We start from the raw sequence: 15,071 nt of genomic DNA, 5'->3' as shown, positions 1-15,071 counted from the left end.
CTGGTGAGCAACAGACACTCATCGCCCTTGCCAAGAAAGTAAAAAAGAGCTTTCCAAGAAAAGCAGGTCTGCAAGAGGTGAGAAGGTGCAAAAACAACTCTTCAAACCTATAAAAAGCTGCCACGAGGAGGAACTGACGGAAGAGAGCTGTTTCGATGGAAGCAAGAAAGGAGAAAGGTGCTAAGGAAGCACTTTGCAATAGCGCATGAAGTTTTATGACAGATGCTTAGTGAGATTTTTGGAATCTCCGTGACAAAGAGTTTGAAGAACAAGTCCAATACACCTCTTACGAGCACTTCTAGTCCTGCTGTTTGAAATCAGACACGTTCAACCATGGACATGTCTTTCCTTTGCTAAGTGTGCTTGATTAGACTGCGAAATAGAGCTGAGGAGTCACTTTCCCTCATTTGCTCCCATGCTGCTGCTTTGCAAGATTTCATGTGATCAGAGCAAAATGAACAGAAAGGGAACAGAAGCTACGCCCTGGCTTCAGCAACAGCTACAAGAATTTAAAGAAACACAACTTTAAAAAAAGTGACCAATTACTGCTCATACAAGATCCATCAGTAACAACCTCAAAATGCATTGTGATGTACTGCCAAACACAATATTGGATGATTTACTATACAGGGTATGTGGCACACTAACAGTAATTTATGAACAAAACTGAACGTATGACAGTGGCAAACTGTTTCATGGCTAGGTTGTTTCCAGATGAAAATAGAACCCCTTTCTTTAGGATACAAGAAATGTTGATACCTTTTTTTTTTAATTAAAGTAGTGGAGGCTGAAAAAGCCAAAGACATGCCCGTAAAAAGACATGTTCTGGTACAGCAAATTCTGAAGCAGCTGCAGCGATGCAACAGATTTAAGTGAGGACTCGTATACCGAAACAAGCCAAATGCAGTATGTTTCCCCCACCTGCTGGTAAATTAACACAGGTGACATTACACAAGCTACAGCTCTTTGTTCCAAAACATTACTTATTACGCAATGCATCACACAGTCACACAGTTTTGCTGGGAAGGGCACAGCTAAAAACCTGCTTGAGACAGTGCAGCAGCAACACGGGAACGCACTGAGTTATTTCAAAAAGCCAGCAGAACTATTTCTGTTTGACTCGAAGGCTGGGGAGGAAGGAGAGATGTGGAGAGCATCCTCTGGGAGAACCCTCCAGCTTACACACAGGCAAATATGTTTATAACCTTTTACCAAGACATGCCTCAATCCCACGATCAAACTGCTTTCTATTAGGGCAAGGGAGAGAGACTTGAGGGCAAGGCGAGGAGATAAAAGATGTTGTAACGCACCTGATTTCGTATGGGTGCGGCCCACTGGTTTGATTAGCTTAGTTTTTGCATTATGAAAGTAGTCAGAGGCGCTGCTGGGGTTTCCACATGTTAGGCCCTATATACATGCAAGAGAGTAGTTATCCTCACCTGCTCATCTTTCCCCTTCCTTTCCCAAAGGCGTGGTGTGAGCTGAAGATGGAAGAGGTGGAAGGCATCCCCAGAGCCAGGGAACAAGCCTGCAGCCACCCCTCCAGCACCAGGGCTGAAACAGCCCGAGCCAGAACAAGCAGGCTGTGCAAAACGCTGGATTGCTGATTTCGCAATGGCAGCCAAAACCACGGCCAGATCCCTGCTGCAGCCTAGCAGAAACACCCACGAGAGGGCAGCATGTGCCGGCGTGCGGGACCTGCAGCCCACCAGGGACACACAGCACAGTAAAAGCCTCTTTGCACTGGGAAATATTAATCTAGGCTTTCAGATGTCCCGCGCCTATTCAAGGCTGAGTACCACAAGCTCTCTTCTATTTGATATTGGGAAAAAAAATAGGAAACTATCAGCTTTAACGTTTGTGAACCAGCACCTGAGCTTGGCATTTGATGCTCCAGGATGCAACTCCAACCCCGAAGGCAGCAGCAGCCTCCCAGGAGCATTTCTTCAGCCCTGACACAACTGTCCCCTGTCCGATGCTGCATCTGGCACATTTTCATGAGCGATGCTTGTGCAAACCGTGACAGGGAACTCATGTCTACCCCACACTTGTGGGGTTAGCATGAGAAAAGATTACATTCAAATTTACACTTTTTTAAGTTAGAAGGTGCTTGCTATTTCCTGCTCAGCTGAACAAGGTGTGGGCACAAAACTGGCACAGGACCTGTTGTCACGCATTTGATCAATGTCCTGATACCCCAACACCAAAGGAACAAAGCAAACACTGAGCACTTGATCAAATCTCTGAATATGAGCACAATCTTGACAATGCTATTCTGAAGGCAAGTGGAAACAGTAAAACTTAAAGCACTTGAACATTTAAATTAAGTTTGTTGCATTGTGAGATTTTAGTAAGATAGGCACGCACTGCCTTTAAAAGAAATAATTTCATATTACCTGCAATGACAAGCCTTGTAAAGGAAACCCTCTCACCATCATCCAGGGCTGAATGAAAAATTAAGTCCTCAGCAATGCTATTTATTCCTTTCTACAGTTACAAAGTACAATTTTCACACAATATCTTAATACAGCACTCTTTAATTGTGTGCTTTACTTTAACTCCCTCCTACACTCTGCAATTAACAATAATCCTTTCTTAATAACTGTACCGGTGTGAAGCTATAGGAAAAACAGCAACTTAACTGTATTTTCTTCTTTCAAAGGAAGTTTGATTTTCACAGTTCCACAGGATCTATGCCACCAGATGCTATTCTTTAATTAATATATATAGAAAACTCTTCTTAGGTAAAAAGTTGCCAAATCCTGACTTGTTTCTCTTAGATGCCACCCAACACCGCTTTTCTACAATCTACCTTCACCCTTTGAGAGAAGGGCCATACAAAAGGCAGAACATTACCACTAATATTAGAAGGCATTTGAAGTAACAGAACAGAAAAGTAAAAGTTTATGGGATTCTTTCCCACGGAAGTTTGTTTTAAACAAAAGCTTAACTTATTATTCCAGCGCCTCTGTCACAATAAACACTAAAATTCTGAAGTCCAACCAGGAAAGTTGCAGAGTCCTGCCCCCGGGACACGCTGGGGCACCCAGCTGGGAAGCAGCTCTGCAGGAAGGGCCCTGGGGTCCTGGCGGGCACCGCGCTGAGCACGGGCCAGCAGCACGCCCCTGCTGCCACACTGAGCTGCATCAGGCAAAGGATTGCCACCAGGTCAAGGGAGGCGATCCTTCCCCTCTGCTCAGCGCTGATGAGGCTGCACCTGCAGTACTGGGTCCAGCTCTGGGCTCCCCATGACAGGAGAGACCTGGAGCTACTGGAGAGAGTCCAGTGAAAGGTCACAAAGATGCTGAAGGGCCTGGAGCACCTCTCCTGTAAAGGGAGGCTGAGAGAGCTGCGGCTGCTGAGCCTGGGGGAGAGAAGGCTCAGGGGGGAGCTCATCCACGTCCACAGACACCTGAGGGGAGGGCACAGAGCACAGAGCCGGGCTCCATCCAGCGGTGCCCAGCGCCAGGCCGAGAGGCCCTGGGCACAGCCTGGAGCCCAGGAGGCTCCCTCTGAGCACCAGGCAGCACTTCTGTGCTGGGCGGGTGCCGCAGCCCTGGCACAGGCTGCCCAGAGCCTGTGGGGTCTCCTCCTTGGGGAGCTTCGGGAGGCGCCGGGACGTGGGGCTGGGCACCCTGCTCGGGGTGTCCCTGCTGGAGCGGGGCTGGGGCGGGTGGGCCCGGGGGTCCCTCTTCATCCCAACCAGTCTGTCATTCTGTGAAATTCAGAGACAGTGATTCATTTAAAAAAAAAAAATCCTTGTCTTCCTACTAACCTATGAGAGAACCTAAAATTAATATGACAAGAACATAGATCTGAAGCTTTGTTTTAAAAATGCAGTAACTATTCTGACCTTGCTACCTGTACATGCAGTCTAATGATGAAGTTCTGCAAAATGGGAAGCTTGCCCCACTTCAGCGCAAGGTTAAACCTATCAATACTCTCACAAGTGTAGGTTTTCTTTTTATATGGGATTATCCAGAGAACATTTTATTCATCAACGTGACTTAAGAGTGGCAGTCCTGATGCTTTATCTGTTACACATGTATAGAAGCGTAGGTCTGCAATCTCACTTCTTTACATACGTGTCAATGATTTATTTCACATCCTTTAGAGTTTGGCAGGCAATTTTTTCAGCAGTCAGGACACATGCAACCTCACCAGTAGCACTCCACAGCTGAACTGGAATACAAATAATCATGGCGTACTTGGCAAGAATTACTTTTATCAAAAGTTTGTTTTTATTCCAGCAAGGCGCTTTCCGCTGAGTTTGATCTCTTCACATCCAATTAAACAGACAAGGATTCTTAAAAAAAAAAAAGCCACACCACCCAAAATACCCTTTAACTGTTACATTTAATGATTCTCCTTGTTACTATAGAGAATGAATGAAAACTGCAATGCCTCATTTTGTGAATTAGGATTAAAGCTTCAACATAGGATTATTTACTGGGAGTCTGGCAAAAGGAGAAAAAACCACACTTATTGAGCAATCATCCAAGTTTGCCTGTTTCTTTTTCCCCCTACACTCTGTTCAGCCAGCTTCTTGACTGCTGGGAAGATATTTAGAAGCAGACAGCTAAGAAATCAGTTTTAGAAAAACACTTTAAACACAGCCAATCTAAACAGCACCACATATAAAACTTGCTACAAGGTTGCACTGTCAACAAGCTTTGTCAAAGGATTTTGTGCTGCCAGAGCAGCAGAGAAACCACCATGCCAATTGCATAAATGCTGTTTTAAAATTGCATGCCTGTCTGTATACTGCCATGCGCCAGGAACAGAAATGTTCACAAAATACATTCCCAAAAGTAAGAGCCACAGGTCATGACGCTTTGGAAATGCCTGGAGAAACTGGCTTATCATGGCTTGGGCGGAGGTAGTGTTTGCTGCACAAAAAGCTGGCTGGATGGCTGGGCCCCAAGGGTCACTGCGAATGGAGTTAAATCCAGTTGGTGGCCAGTCTTGACTGCACCCTCAGTCAGTTTGCAGATGACACCAAGTTAGGTGGGGCTGGTGATCTGCTTGAGGGTGGGAAGGCTTTGCAGAGGGCTCTGCATAGGCTGGAGCAGTGGGCTGAGCCCAGCTGCAAGACATTCAGTGCCAGGTCCTGCGCTTGGATCACATCAACTCCATGCAGCAGTGTTGGCTGTGGGGAGAGGGGCTGGAAAGCTGCTCAGCAGAAAAGGATGAACATGAGCCAGCAGTGTGCCCAGCTGGCCAAGAACACCCATGGCAGCCTGGTCTGCATCAGAAACAGTGTGGCTAGCAGGACTAGGGAAGTGATTGTCCCCTTGTGTGCAGCACTGTGAGACCACACCTTGAATGCTGTGCTCAGATTTGGGCCCCTCACTACAGGAGATACTGAATTGCTCGAGCATGTGCAGAGAAGAGCAAGGAAGCTGGTGAAGGGACTAGGGAACAGTGCTTGTGAGGAGCAGCTGAAGGAACTGGGGCTGTTTAGTCTGGAGAAAGGGAGGTGGAGGGAGAACCCATCACTCTCTACAGCTACCTGAAAGGAGGTTGCAGCAAGGAGGGTGTCAGTCTCTTTTCTCAGGTGACAAGTGATGGGACACAAGGAATCTGCCTCAAGTTGTGCCAGGGGAGGTTTAGACTGAATGAGAGGAACAATTTCTTCATGAAAAGCATGGTTGGGCACTGGAACAGGCTGCCCAGGGAAGTGATGGAGTTCCCATCCCTGGTGGTATTTAAGAGGCACGTGGATGGTTTAGTAGTAGGTTTGATAGGCTGACGGTTGGACTTGATCTTATGGATTTTTTTCAGCCTAAATGATTCTATGATTCTTATGCTTCATTAACGGAATAGGATTTATTTGTCTGGAGTCTCTCACCTGATTAATTGTTAGCAGCAGCAGGACTCCACACCCATATTACAACAGCAAGCACCCATCTTACCAAAGCCTGCTATTGTTACTGACATGACAAAAAACAACAAATCACAGTGCAAATATAAACATACCTTAAAAAGTCAAGGCTTTAACAGTTCTCCCAGAGATCCAATGCTACACAATATTCTGTTACTGGAAGACATCATACTTACTAAAGTCTCAAGTGATGGAAAGAAACATTATCTTGTTCCAGCCATGGCCCCTTGTCAAATTTCAGGTACTCAATGTCTTCAACTACCTGAAATTAGAGGACAAAATTACATTAACGGGTGGCCTGATCAAAGTGTCCATTCTCCATTTAAAAAAAGTAAAAAAGAAAGCAGCCCCCCCAGTCAATGAAATGATTGAGACACATTCTGAAGTTACCCAGGAAAAAGGTTTCACTGCTAAAGCTGTATTAGCACAGATGTGTTGAGCACATGATCTCCTAGTCACATTTCTGGAGCTGGCAGCCCTGCTGTTAAGTGCTGGACAGATATTTGGGGGCCAGCTCTACAGCTCCTTAGTGAGCAGAGGATGGCAAGGAATAAGTAGGCTGAGAGGTGTTGCGTTTCCAAGTTTTTAGACATAGATGGTGTAAGACTCTTTTCCTTGGCCTGCTGAGGAGGCTGAAAGGAAGGAAAAAGAGACGCACAAGCCCACCCGTAAGTCAGAACAAGGAGGGAATGAAAATGAGTCTGAATTTAACCCTTTCAGTTGCAAATAAAAGCCATCATGTTTGATATTACATAGGAAATCTCTTTCAAAAAGACAGTCATCTACTAACAGAGAAATGCTGAGAAGCAATGCTACAAAGCATGGTGGCAGTTGTCCCTTGGTGTTGCTGTGTGGTTCACGTGACAAATCAGGGCATGTTTCAGGCTAGAATACTCTAACACTCTTGAAGTTGTGGTAACGACAGAAATCCAAAGGCTCCCGATTTGATCGGACATGAAAGCCTACCCATGCGTGCTTGTGCCCTGAGCAGAAAGGAAAGGCAAAACTCACGGCTTGGCACCAAGAACCATTCAAACTGGTAACACCACCCCAGCCGGTCACTCCTCTAGTATCACCCAGGCTTATCAGTCCCCTATTTGAGCTTCATTTACCAGCTGGCTCCATCAGAAAATAGATCTTTGCTGGTCCGCTGGGTGATTGCTTAACACAAGCCTGAGGTCATCGCACATGGCTGAGTGGCTACGAAGGAAACCCAAACCAGTGTCAGGAGGATGCACTTAAGGTGTATGAGGTGGGGATAACACCTTAAAGCAAGCTGGGAAGGAAGGGATCGCTGCAACTCCCAAATCTACTTCACAGATGCCTTTTCCAGAAGGAAAGGATCAAGCTATTGAGGTCAGGACCAAAATCCTGATGACACATTGTTTATCCACAGACAACAAGCAAGCAGATGCCAGTAATGAAGTGATAGAATAATAAATTAAAATATGCTTTTATTCTTCACTGTATGTTAAATCCACGATAATCTATTTCCTGCAATTAGAGCAAATGCTAAATCCCATTCATTACCACTTGAAGGGCAATAAAAACATGCTATTACAAAGTAGTCTCGACTAAAAAGGTCCACTCTGTTACCAGCATTACATTTTTATGGTAAGAAGTAGCAGCTTAGCTATATGATTAACTGAATGATCATTTTCCTTGAGGCCTTTATATTTGCTAAAGACTAAATTAGCTGATTAAATACTTTAAAAATATGATTGGCATATGGCAGCAAAGTACATTTAAAACTTCAAGCAAGTTTAGATGCTGGGTAACCATTTTTGACCTCTTACAAATAAGCAAATTTGGCAAGTGAGATACTGTAGGCAAGAGTATAGGAAACCTATTTTTCACATTAAGAAAAAGAGCTGATGACAAATTCACCTGTTGGAGAATCCTCAAAAAACAAACATTGGAGAAATCAGCTGCCCAGACACTCAGAAAAGCTTTCAAAACTGTATTAAGAAAATGTTTGTTCATACCAAACTGCTGTGACATCACAAGATGACCATTTTTTACAAATGAAAGGGAAAGAGATATATGGTAAGTTAGTTCAAATATCCATTATTCTTAATTTAAAAGTCAAACCTCCAACATACTTCCCATTAAATACACAAAAGCAATTACTTTCCTACTCCAGAGCAAAGCTTTGCAAACTCCCCGCTACAGCTGATGACAAGACTAATAATAGAGTTGCTAACAATAGTGCTCAGACTATGTTGAGGGGAAAAGAGAAACCAGTATCCACATTAGTTTTGCACACTCTTACCATAATAGAAGAGATCTTTACCAGCAACTCATTAACAATGGTACCAGCCCTGACCCTTCCAACCAGGCTAGAAGAGCAGCTTTTTTAAACTCACAAGGAACGCACCAGCACCTCTTGGGAATTAGCAGCAAATCAGTGATTTAAACCTGACCAAGCAGCATAACATGTAATAATGTCCAAGAGAGATCGGTTCTTAATATAGTGCAGAGCATGGTAGGATTTAGAAAAAACTGTTTTCAATAATGAGACCCCTTTCCATAATCTGTGCAACTAAGCCAATACAAACAGCTTACAATTTCTAAGCTTGTTTCATGGTGATCTAGTGAGTTCTGTTGTTGAAAGAACTAGGTGGGGGATCAGAAGGCAATGCTGTTCTTATTCACACCATTTATAGGGGCAAAGACACCGTACCCCCATAGGTTGCTCTGTCAGATGACTTTTCCTAAACTCCTTCCTCGCAGGCTTCTTTTCTAAGCAAGAGACAGGGCACAGGGAGCAACACAGGATACAACCCCACGAGCTCAGACTACAGCTTGTAGGAAGAAGCTCAACCCATGCACAGCATCTACAACCAAAAAATTAACGTAAGCTTGTTCCGAAGCCTTTCACTTCCACACTGGCAAAGGATGTGGTACAAAGCTGGTGTGTCAGCAGCATTCTATCTTCATCATCCTTTCCAACGTACACAAAATGGGGACAGTGAATTAAAAAAAGAAACATAATACAAAACACTATTCACAATCACAAACAAATTGAAACAGTTTCAGTTAAGTTTGCAAATTCCTACCACTCTGCTGCCACCCTTTTAAAAGCAAAAGAAAATAAAGCACAAAAGGAAAAAAACCAACTCCCCCCCCAAGAAACCTTCTGGAGTTTTTACATGTTTTTTTTTTCTTTAATAAAAATACTAGCCAACTTATTGCTCTTGGTTTTATCTTTGAGTAAAAGCAGTCTGCAACACCCTAACAAAGCTCACTTCAGCACTTACAAATACTTAAGCTATTACAACCAACGTTAATTACAATATGAAGCCCCAACTGACCTTTTTAAAGCAACACATCAGAAGTGCAAGTTATTTCACAGTTGCACATTTGCTATAAACAACTAAGACAAACTATAATGTCAAAAAATTAAGCTCCCAAATTGCACAGTAAAGAAGCTGTAAATTGAATCTGGCTAAGTTAAACACCACTATCTAAAACAGGAAATAGCTGCACACAAACACCCCAAAAACCAAAACCAATTCCCTCCTGCCATACCCATATTTCCAAATATCAATTACTTCATTTCAAAGGTAAACTGAGTCCAAAGAGAAGGGGAAAACAACTTTATTCTTACACGTGGAAAGAACACTAGCTTCTATAGCTAACATTTTACCAATGAAAACATGAGACCATCTTGTACTTTGACTTCAAAACAATAATCCTTCCTCTAGTCCAGATTTGTCCAACCCAATTAAGAAGAGGGTCATCAGTGTGCACTCCGGTTATGCATAATGATGACAAGACTGTTGAGCTTGGTAGACTCTCTACTAGAGCTCTAAGAGCTTTAGACTGACTGTAAACCCTGATTTACAGGATTAAAACAAAGTCTCCAGCAATGAGTTTTACTACAGAATCTAGGGAAGAAACAAATGGCTTTGTTCTGACAACTTGAAGACATGCTAAGAGAAAAAAAATAGAAGAAAACACACAAATAACACAAACAGCCCAATTCTTCCTCTTATTTCTCCCAAATCTGGCTACCCCCCTCCGACATCATGGCTCTCGAATCATGTTATCCTTCCTTTTATGACATCCTGAAAAGCCAGCAATAATCGCTCAAGGTTCTCATCCACATGCTGTTCTTTTTTTTTTCCATTTCATGTTCTTCCTGTTTCTCTAATTCTGGCCCTAAAAAAAAACAAAACTAAAAACATGTTAGAGAACACATTTCCTGGGATGCTGAACCTTCTTGTCAGCAGATACTTCTCACTGCAATAGAGAATTCTCACTGCAGCCGCAGGTATATGAACTTAGAAAAGGAACGCACACCAGCTGCTGTATGCATCATTCATCTGCTATAGGAGCAGGAACACCCCAATTATATATATTTAAAAAAAAGTCTGAGAACAAGTAGGCTGAGCTCTTAGTTTTTCACAGGGGTGCTCACAAGACTGAAATCTCAGAGATTCAAGAGTTATTTGAAATAGTAATTTCAGGTCTAAGACAAAATGTGAAGGTTTACTCCCTTCAGTTATTTTTCCTTCCTGAAAGTAAAAAATAATTCATGTCAGAGTTGTCTGCTGGTAATGGTCACAGGTGGCTATCTGCAGAAGTAAAGTTAAATCCCAGAACAACGGTAAAGGCCTTCGGTATTTAAAGCTTCCAAAGACATGCCATTTTCAAAAATGTCTCTTTCTGCAATACTCCAAAACAGATATTTGCAAACAGTTGCCTATCTGAAGTGTGTTTTCACAGTGAACTCTTATTTACCTGAAGCCTGCTCCAAAAGTCTCCTGGTTAACAGTGCTAACCTTTACTATCGAGCATATCAGTTTGGATATCCAGCCGCAACAGGGCAAGACCATTCTATCATAAAGGGAACTAAAAGTCAATGAAATAGAAATGTATGGTAATGTGACTAATAGGGCTTCAAATTTTAAGAATAAGGAAGTTTTCACCAATATGTCCTGCTTTACACAAACTTTTTGCATGGGAATATGAGGATATTAGGTACAGGCTATTGTAACAGACTGGGCCAACTAAAGTCTACTTTGCACTTCTGAACAAAATCAGCCTTAGGAAGCATGTTTAGAGCAGGCTTCAACTAATCTAACTCATCTCCAACAGCACAAACTAAACTCAAAGATCCAAGAGATTTACCAGTTTCTAGATCCTAGGATTAAGCTTTGCCATCTGGCTCAAGGAGCAAAAATGCAAGTCAGCAACAGTAACTCTGCTCCAACACAGGGCAGGTGTGAAAGTCAGAGCTCTACCAACTGAATACAGTGACGGAGTAGTTCTGTCTTCTAGCCTCTTTGACAGAAGTCAAACTCCACTTGTTCTTATGTAGAGACCTAACAAAAAGCCTCTCTTTCTACTCCAAATTTCACAACTGTAGCCTCGCCACAGTGGCACAACGTACTTGTTGCCCAAAGGGAGCTATCACCCTCATCTAGGAACAGTTCTCTCTGAAAACAAACATTTCAGGATCTCCAGGTTTCACTGCTACTCTGGTAAGTCTTGCATGGTTGTGATGCGTTGACCCCAGCTGGCAGCTCAGCCCCCAGCCAGCTGCTCACTCCCCTGCAGCAGAACGTGAAGGGGAAAGGGGAAGAGAACAGGAATCATAAAAATCACAGGAATCATAAAAATTGGGTTGGAAGGGACCTTCAAGATCATCCAAGTCCCAACCCACCTGCCATGTGCAGAAATGCCACCTACTAGACCAGGTTGCCCAGGGCCCCATTTAACCTGGCCTTGAACACCTCCAGGGATGGGGCATCCACAGCTTCTCTGGGCAGCCTGTTAGAAAGGGCAAAAACAAGAAAAACTACTGGGTCAAGATAAAGACTATTCAACAAAGAAAATGAAGAAAAACAGACAAAACAAAAACAATGACTGACGCAAAGGCATCACTCACCAGTTCACAACAGCAGACCGATGTCCAGCCAGTCTGCAAGCAATGGCTACTTTGGAACAACTCCCTCCAGTTTCATTGCTGAGTGTGACATTATATGGTATGGAACATCCCTTTGGTCAGTTTGGGTCAGGTGTCCTGGCTGGAATGAAATAACTCCATCCCAGATGGTAAATCCATGAGTGAACACTGTAGTAGTAGGTGCCAACCTTCTGCCACAATTCAAAGTGCCCAGTGAAGGCAGTAAGCAGTGAGACACCTTCTTTGCTTTAAATATCAAGGCTGGGATCAGGGACCTTTTAGTTAAGCACCGACTTGGAGACTTCAGCTAAGCCCTAAGGCATGCCTCATGGCAAAACAGAAGCGTCCTCATGAAACTGCATGCAAACCTCTGCAATAAGATGGCTGGCTATCTGCTGAAGGCATGGCCTGTCATGCTGCAGGTGGGTGGACAGGTGCACATACGCTGAAAGGAAGGGTTGTTTCCCTTTTGCATCCGATTCTTGACGTTTTCCTTTGCTCTTGGAGGAACTGGTAGTAAGTGGAATTGGTTCGCTTTAGAGTTTTCATCTGCACATGATTAGAGCCAGCAAACCAAGTAACACATCAGAAGACAGAAAAAGCAAGGAAGGAGCTATGGAGGATGCCTACGTGCTTGGAGCCTCTGCAACTACACTAACACATCTTAAGTTCTGCTTTAAAACAAAAGATACAGCTTCACCTTTGAAAGAGATCACTGGCTTCATTTTAAAGAGAACCACAACAATACCATTCACCCGGGGCCTCAGCAAGCAGCCTGCTATCAGTGCTGGGCTGCCGTCCTCATGAATTTACTTACTCCAGGAAGGATTATGTTCTTTCTAAGGAAAGCGAGGATGCACTTGCAGACAAGCTGTTACGGGTTGCCATTAAAAAGTCAGTTTTCTTCCTCACATCAGTACAGAGCAATACAAATATAAGCTTTGTACGAGGTGCCTAATTACTACATTGAACTTGGCAGAAATATCATCATACACGTGGGTCCCTAAATACTGTACTATACATTACTGTGTGCTAAAAGGATTTTTTTAAATATATATTGATGCAAATAATTCTGTTATGCTTTCCCAAACTAGTAACTTTTCTATGTTGAAGTAATCACCTCGACGATTCTCTTTCCAGCTGATTCAGGGATGATTCGCATATTGCTGTGCAAAGGCCTGGGTCTATTTCCTAAAGCAAAAAGCAATATAACTAGCTACATATTCCTTTTGCCCCTCTAAGAAAGGACAGGAGAACATTAAGTGGACCCTAGAAAAATGTATCGGAACTTTCAAATAAGAAACAGAGGACAAAAATATTAAGTCAGTAAGACATGTCAGAAAAAAAAGTTTTTAGTGCAGCTGAGACCCTTATTGCTACTACAGAATTCAAATGAGCTTTGAGGAATTCACTTCCAACCCTGGAAATGAAATAGACCCCCCTAGAAACCTGTTCAGAACTACATAAAGCCTGTGAGTTTTCAGAGGGGACTGCAGCTACAGAGAAAAGTTCAAGATGAAGAAGAAATAGGTTTCTATTATCCCACTAGTCATCTTCCATAGGTAAGAATGCTGAAATAAGGCGAGTGCATTTCACCTACTCTGAAAACAACACACCAAAAAGTAGGAGGAAGCAGTCATCTCAGGTTAGTCTGGTCACACAGTAAGAGATGGCTTATTTCTAGCAATGAGACAGCAATTTATCTGGCTTGGTCCAGGGTTAACATGTCTGGCAAAACCCTTCGGAGAAGAAATTACAGTTTAGATACCACATGCTAGTTGATACAGATGAATAATCCAGGGGTACAAAGCTGTTAACAGCTCTGGTTATCAAGCTGTTTATGATAATCAAATAATGATCAGCTTTTAGAAAAAGATAACTACTTTATTGCATACGAACCTGTGCACCAACCTGGATCACAGGAAGTTGCATGCTGTCAAAAGCCAACAGAAATAGCCCTTACACTTGTAGGAAGAGCCTCAGCTGAATGCTGGGGGTAACTTACCTCTTGGTTAATGCCTTTAGTTCCCAAACTGAGCTATGGAGATCCGTGCCCGTGCTTCCAGCCACTTCAAATAGGGATGACTGAACAGCCAAATGCTACACAGCCCAGCACAGACTCTGAAAATGCAGTTTCTACTGCCCTCACAAGATTTGCTTGGAAAAACAAACCAAGTTTGGAAACACCAGCAATAAGTTACATCAATCTTGCTTGCTCAGACAGCCAGATATCTTGGCAAAAGGGATGAGGGATATATGTCACTCTCCTGGAAAAACTGCAATCATTCATCAAATATTATAGTATAGTCCCGACACAGATCATTGCCATAGCAGCGAACACTAATTGCATTAAGTAGTTAACTAAGTTGGTTATCTAGAAAAAAGTGTTCTCTTCATGTTTCAGTCTTAGAAGTTTAAAAACAAAAACAACAAACAACATGCAGCAAACTCTTACCTTCTCCACATCCTCTGCCTCACTTGCCGTGTACTGCAGAACTTCACTGGTCTCACTGCAAAGAAGAAAAACACTGAACTCACAGGACACAACTGCTCTTACCAGCCTCTCACCTCCACAACAAAATGAAGTTCAAAGGCAAAAAATAACAAAAGCAGATCCACCAGTTCCACTTTCCTCCCTCCCCCAAATACTTAAGAGTCCTCACAATAGAATTCCTATTATATCTATAAGTTGTTTCTTTCCTGGTACAAAATCTCTTTTAAAGTGCAAGTGACCCGTGAAAAATTCCATAGTTTTATTTCATTAGATAAAAAAAATGGAAGTATCTCACCTAAGAGTTTATTTCCATTTTACTAATGTGGATAGTTGCCTCAATTACAATTGCCCTGTTTGTTCAAAATCTTAGTTTAACCCAAAACTTCAGTAGATGTTTCATTTTATAACCACAAGTATTAACATATGTATTAAGCTTTAAGAAAGCAATACATTAATTTATCATTATTTATTAATACTGAGCTAACTGAACCAATGCAACACAGGTAGCAGTATCTGCTATTAGCAAAAAAAAACATTGAAAACAGCTAACAACATCCTAGTAACAAGATTGTTTTCCTATTTATACAGCAACCTTCATAGAAAAGTCACTTGCAGAGCTGGGCCACAACAGGAGCTCCCTTACGAATGTGTTTCACTGCTGTATACACACAACCCTTCGTGACAGTCATTCCCAAACCTGCCTCAGCCATCCTGGATGGCTGTTCCTTTAATTAATTTCTCCTTGAAGAGAAAATAAAATGGAGGCCAAATAGGTATGG

At 42.8% G+C, this 15,071-nt stretch overlaps 1 protein-coding gene and 1 long non-coding RNA gene across 2 annotated transcripts in view; both read right to left on the bottom strand.

Moving 5' to 3' along the window:
• Nucleotides 1–15,071, bottom strand: part of NDUFA10 (NADH:ubiquinone oxidoreductase subunit A10) — a 45,728-nt gene that overhangs the window by 17,863 nt on the left and 12,794 nt on the right. Inside the window, exons 7-8 of the mRNA XM_083842092.1 lie at nucleotides 14,254–14,308; nucleotides 6,061–6,146 (exon numbers count right to left, since the gene is read on the bottom strand). Of these exons, the coding sequence (XP_083698218.1) occupies nucleotides 6,061–6,146; nucleotides 14,254–14,308 (141 nt within the window). The remainder of the gene's footprint in view (nucleotides 1–6,060; nucleotides 6,147–14,253; nucleotides 14,309–15,071) is intronic.
• On the bottom strand, nucleotides 6,153–14,247 carry LOC310901774. The gene is made up of 3 exons (XR_014586131.1): nucleotides 11,781–14,247; nucleotides 11,556–11,662; nucleotides 6,153–11,443 (listed from the first exon to the last, which is right to left on the bottom strand). It is a non-coding gene; the product is annotated as an uncharacterized lncRNA (long non-coding RNA).

This window comes from Anser anser, assembly GCF_964211835.1.
Source record: "Anser anser genome assembly, chromosome: 6".
Taxonomy (NCBI): domain Eukaryota; kingdom Metazoa; phylum Chordata; class Aves; order Anseriformes; family Anatidae; genus Anser; species Anser anser.
Note: the sequence above shows the minus strand (reverse complement) of the source record. Positions and strands in the feature narration are given on the sequence as shown.